The 6000-nt window shown below is 43.3% G+C and overlaps 1 protein-coding gene across 1 annotated transcript; it reads left to right on the top strand.

Annotated features, from left to right (window-relative positions):
• Positions 1-1782: 1782 nt before the first annotated feature.
• LOC133791699 (uncharacterized) lies at positions 1783-5470 on the top strand. Its single transcript, XM_062229618.1, has 5 exons — positions 1783-1947; positions 3915-4131; positions 4383-4669; positions 4872-5204; positions 5294-5470. The coding sequence occupies exons 1-5, from the start codon at positions 1783-1785 to the stop codon at positions 5468-5470; spliced, it is 1179 nt and encodes a 392-aa protein (XP_062085602.1).
• The last annotated feature ends 530 nt before the right edge of the window (positions 5471-6000 follow it).

Below are 6000 nucleotides of genomic sequence, written 5' to 3'. Positions count from 1 at the left end.
TTTGTCGAGCTATCCAAAGGAGAAGAAAATTTCCGTGGATATGCCAAACCATCCCCCACGCATCACTCCAAGCTGGCATTCTTTTGGACGGATGGCCTCACTCCTTCTAAATTTTATTCATTCCAACGCATCTGTAAGTACTCACACTTATCCATTTCTTTTTTGTTTAATGACTAGGCTCGGAATAATAACATGTAACCTTTTCTTCAGCCAACTATCACCATCCCACCCCCTCAGAGTCGATGGTGGAGCACAAGACAGCTCTTCTCCAACTGCCATACGGTCATCGCTCTTTATCCTATCCTCTTCATGAAGAACTGCTTCGAGCCTGTGGCCTATTGGAGCAAGACCAGTCAACAGATGACGCTGCCTACCGCAAGTACTTCAAGTGGGAGCACGTGCCACTTCCCACTGAGAATCTTCCCCTGAGACGGAGGTCTTTGAGCTCACGGGCTTGTCCCCCTGTGGCTCGCCGTCATGATCGGCCTGGCTCAGGAAATGAAGCCCAAGACGAGGCCTCAAGCTCGGGTGGTAGAGATAAAGTAATACTTAGCTCTGCCATGTGGTCCCCTTCTTTGCTTAAGCACAAGCCCAACAAACTGATCCTCTTTCCGACTTTCATGCTTGGTCATGGGTAAATGAGAGGGTACGTAGGTTTGATTGCTGGTGTGGTCAGTACCAAACCATGTATAGTTTAAACGAGGTTTCGGATGGGGTCGTCGTTCAATACGGGACCAACGTCTATAGAGACCTTTCAAGGCTGTCTCCTACATATAGAGAAGGGAATCCCCCAGCATCCTCTGAAGATAGGGGAATTTCTTGGTCGCCGAGCACAAGCTCGGTAGAGAGTACCAATTAGGTTTCTTTTGACCTTAGTCTTGCTATTTTTTTTTTTTTTTGTAGTCTAGGCTTGATCAATAATGTGTACATTGTGTATCTGTAGGCAACATGGAATTTGACTTAGACAACTTGCTCAACCGTCGCTCCGGACCCAAGCAAAGTAAACGCCCAAGGGCGTCAGGCGACTCCTCCTGCCTCATATACTCATGGCCTAAACCAAGCTGCTGCTGCAAACCCTGAGATCAGGATATCTGCCAAGGTCTTACACCCCCCATCTCCTCCTAAAGTCCAGGTTTCCCAACAAACTACTTCGGCCCCAAAGAAACAGGTTCCCACACGGGAACGTCTGTTGTCGGTCTCGACCCATGTCCTCGACTATGTGATCGATAATGCTGCAGGGACACATGGAGTTAGTCTGGGCTTGGATATATTATCTTGAGTTGGCCAAAGTCTCAACAACCTTGGTGCTCCTCAATGGCAGTTCCTCACCTCCTGCCGCGACAACAAAACCCTCTTTGACAAGGGCAGGGAGCTCTTCACCTCGGTAAGTCCTTTTACTCTATAATGATGCTTATACGAACTTATCCTGTATGTTTAATAACCCACTTTTGTTTATGTTTACAGGCTTTTGCCGCGTTTGCTTAGCTTAACTTCAAATTGAACAACGAAGTTTACGCTAGCCAAGCCTACACCCAGGAGGCGAAGAACCTCTAGATAAAGCTCGCAGATGAGCTCAAGGCTGTGAAGTCGACGATGTCTGAACTCGAGTCAAAGTTGGAGGCCAAGGATTCTGAAATCAAGGAGAAAGACTCCAGAATCAAGGAACTTCAGGAGCTGAATGCCAAGCTCGAGGAGGATAAGAAGGCCACCTTTGATATAATTGAGGGTGAAAAGGCTCGCCTTCTTAAGGAGTTCAAGCAGAAGAAGGATCACGCTGTTGACATGGCCATGTATCGCATCTGGGTCAACAACGCTGATCTTGACACCAGCTTTTTGGAAAACCTCAAAGATGAGTTCCTTAAGAGGTGGCAGGATCCGCTTGATGAGGAGGATGCGAAGGATGAGGCAGAAAAGGCGGCGAGAAACTCTGGTACTGCCGAGGGGGAGGTGCCTCCTTCATTAAAGCGAGGTCATGGGCTGTGTCCCATCAATATTTTTGTAATACTTTATTTTATAAATAAGCCCTTGGGGTAAAGACAATGCATAGCTCATTTTAGGGCTATTTTATTATTATTTAGACAGTAATTTTAATCTTTATGCACACGACTTTCTTGCTCGAAAACTTTTATGCATTTGATTTTACATTCAACTTTTCCTTTAATATTTTTGCTTTACATTTCTGGGTCGAAATATTGCAAGCATGTTATACTAAAGGCTTGCTTTTATGTTTGTTTATTCGTACAAACACATTTGTTGGATTTAAGCTCAAGTTTCAATGCATTCATGCACAGTTTACTCAATATATACATGTCTGATCTCGTTATTATGAAGGTCGAACCTTACTTTTACCATGTACTCGAAAGTACATATATGGCATGTAATTTTAGTAGTTTAGTTATATTATGCTTTTCTAGTCATTTTTCTCATCCTCGAGTAGGCCTTCAAGGTTGTGAGGTCGAAACTAATTTTCACAAAATTTTCCAGCCTCGGGCTTGACTTAATTCGAAGTAGGTTTATTTACATTCCAACTTTTTGTCGATATGTTTTAGCTGGTTTGTTCCAAACTTATTTAGCTCGTGTCTGGTTTGTAACCCATCCACTTATAATTTTATAATCTAGTTGTGTCCAGAACATCTTATAATCTGGTTATGTCTAGATCATCTTAGCTCGTGTGTTTGGTTATTAATCCATACACTTATAATTTTTATAATAAGGTTAACGATCCAGACATTTATGTCGGGTTAGATCCAGACATTTTTGTTCTTATGTTATTTATTTTTTCAAACTTATGGTATAATTTTATACCACTGATGCCCCCTTAATATCCCATGAGTCTGGCCATAGGTTATTGAATTGAGAGTTTGAAAAAAATACAATATTGAAAAAGGATACAACTTTTGAACAAAACATAGTACTTTATTGACAAAAATTAGAAAAAATAAACACGCTTGGTTCTAATGAAAACATCATTCCTACATTATTGATAATAAGGTCATAAATGTTCACCATTCCAAACTCGTGGAACCAAATCTCCATTTAATCTCACCAGTTTATAAACCCCAGGCCGGATGACAGACTCGATCTGGTAAGGTCCTTCCCAGTTAGGTCCGAGTACACCAGCAGACGAGTCTTGTGTACGTAGAAATACACGTCGTATTACCAGGTCTCCCAATCCGAACATTCTATCTTGAACCATGTTGGCCCTTGATTTGGCCAACGACACAGAATCAAATAAACGACAAAGAACGAAAAAGAAATCAAGAAGAGAATCAAATGGGAAGAAAGTGACACAAGCGATTTATAGTGGTTCGGCCCCAACAAGGTGGTAATGACCTACGTCCACTTAGTATTCATATTGATATTGAATCCCAAATTGTGATCAAAGAACTAGGGTTCTTGAGTTTCACAAGCCTTGGGAGTAATACAACTTTCAGTGGATAATCACAGTATGCCTTTTCTCTCTGAATACAGCCATAAAAGTGGCCTGTCCCCACGCCGCATGAGGTCAACTACTTGTTTGATCTTAAATCCAACCCCAACCAGGACAACACGAGGTTTTTTCATCTCTACCACCGGGAATCGACCCACATCTTCCTGAGTGAGACTACCTACAAGTCCAATGTAGGAAAGTACTTCCAGGAGTACTTTTTAACTACCGATCTGACTACCAACAACCTACCCTTCACCCAAGGAGGTGACTTCTTTATTCTCTGGTTGTTATATTTCCTTTTATTTTATCTGCATCCTCCTTATAAAATTATCACTCTTCAGGTCCATGGCAGCGACGAGCTTCTACTCCAGAAATGGAGATTCGAGCAACATCACTGGCCAGCATGACTGACGTAGAAAAAAGCGTCAAACAGCTGGTCACTGAAGCCAACCTAAGGTTGGTTGGTCTTCTGGCACCTCATTAGGATGTGAGGGAGTCAACGACGGGGAGTACCATTGGCAGAGAAGTTCCTGAGCAGCACCAAGATGTGTCGCAGCCTCCAAGGAGGAGGACAACTAGGGTGACAATCAGGGAACCCTCCAACACCCCGCGAGCAGATGCTCCACCTGCCCCTATGGGAAAAGGAAAAAAGAAAGTATCCGAACCCCCTGCACCCATCAAAGAGTTTTCAGACGAGAATGGTACTATCTTCTCACTTTTAGATAGTTTGCCCATTCCCTGTCATTTATTTGATGGGGAAGGCAGCTTTAAGTACACTCCAAATTTAAATTCAGATTTCTTCCAGGCAGCGAGTGAGTGTAGCAGTAGTTTAGTAAGTAATGTAGCAACCAATAGTTTTAGCTCGGGTACTCTACTTATAATTTCCTTGTTCTCATTTTCAACTCCATCTATACATTTCGTCTAACTGCTTGCAATGCTTCCTTACTTGCAGATATGTCATCTGGATATATGTTCAATCGCTACACCGCACCTGCTGCTCCCTCGAGTAGGAAGAAAGAGAGCAAGCGACACCGCGGAGAAAGCAACAAGGCCCCTTCAACTAAGAAGGCCCGGAATGAGGATCTTCCAGCTGCTGCTCCCTCAAAAGAAATAATGCCCCCTCCGGCACCACTCGACCAAAAGTCTCCCCCTGCACCAACTGACCAGAACTCTACTCCTCTAGCGCCTGCCGACCAGACACCTCACGATCATCCTGGAGACACCCTGACCAGTATGGTGGTTGGCTCGACCAGAGAGAGAATATACAAACTCTCAAAGCACAAATGCAGCTGAGAAGCCATCGACGACACCAACTCCATGGAGGCCGATCAGATAATAAACTGAGGGTTGAACGAGATAGCCAGTGTAAGTTGCTTTCTATCACTGAGTTATTTTACTTTGTCATTTTCTGCCATCATCTTATCTCTTTACCTGATCGCAGGGATTGCTGACTATAACTGCTGGATGGCGCCGCATGAGGGCTTTGGTCACCCAAACCAAAGACTCTGACTCCAAGCACACTGAGGAGACAAAGGCGCTCGAGGGGAAAAACGCTGAATTGCTCGAGAAAAACACAGAACTGCTCGGAAAGGACACTGAACTGCTCGAGCAAAACTCCAAGTTGGCCGAAGAGCTTCAGCAATTTCAGACTGTCCTGGCCAAAGCCAATGAAGACAAAGAGAAGTTTAAGGAGTGTGCTAAACTTAACTACCAAGAGTCCAAACAACTTGAGGCCAATCTGATCGCGAGCAGAAACGAGACTGAGGAGCTAGAGGTGCGCGTCAAGGAGCTTGAGGAGACTAATGCCAGCAACTTGGAGAAGTATAGGGAAGCCACCCACCTTGCTTCTATGAGTTTTGGAAGCATAATCGTGGGGCCAACTTCAATTATCTTTCTGAGCACCTGAGGCGAACAGAAATAGCCCGGTGCACCGCTCGCTTGGAGGAAGAAGAAAAAGCTAACATTCATGCCTCCCCAGAAATCTCCCTAGCAACGGGGATTGATGGTGCTAAAAATGAAGCTGGAACCACTGTCGACTAGGATATTCCTCAAGACCCTCCTGCCTCGTAGTTATTTTATTTTTAACTCTATCTTGTAGATACTCGACCTACGGGTCGTGATGTAAAGACAATTTCTATCTTTATTGCTGCATGGGCAGCTTTTTTCCTTTTAACAAACAATTACATCCGAGCAGTGACTGCTCGCGGTGTAAAGGTGTTCCTTTTTTGATATTATAATACTTGCATTTTATTATAACATCTGTTCGTATGACCGAACTTAGCATAATACTTTGGTTTGATTTAACAAAATAATTTTTTTTTGAAAAATACACTAAGTACCCTAGCATGCTTTCACTTATTTTGCTCGTGTGTTTACATACCTTTTGATATGCTTTGCTTACTAGGTACCTTATATGCCCCCCAAGTGATTGAGGAGCTTTAGGTCCTCGGTCACTTGCCTTGACTAGGACCTGTTCGAACATTTCTGCTTGGAATAAATACTTGTAAAAATGAAAATATAGCAAAACAACACACGTATTGAGAAAATAATTGTAATAAATACAATAGTTT

Source organism: Humulus lupulus, chromosome 7 (assembly GCF_963169125.1).
Source record: "Humulus lupulus chromosome 7, drHumLupu1.1, whole genome shotgun sequence".
Lineage (NCBI taxonomy): Eukaryota > Viridiplantae > Streptophyta > Magnoliopsida > Rosales > Cannabaceae > Humulus > Humulus lupulus.
Note: the sequence above shows the minus strand (reverse complement) of the source record. Positions and strands in the feature narration are given on the sequence as shown.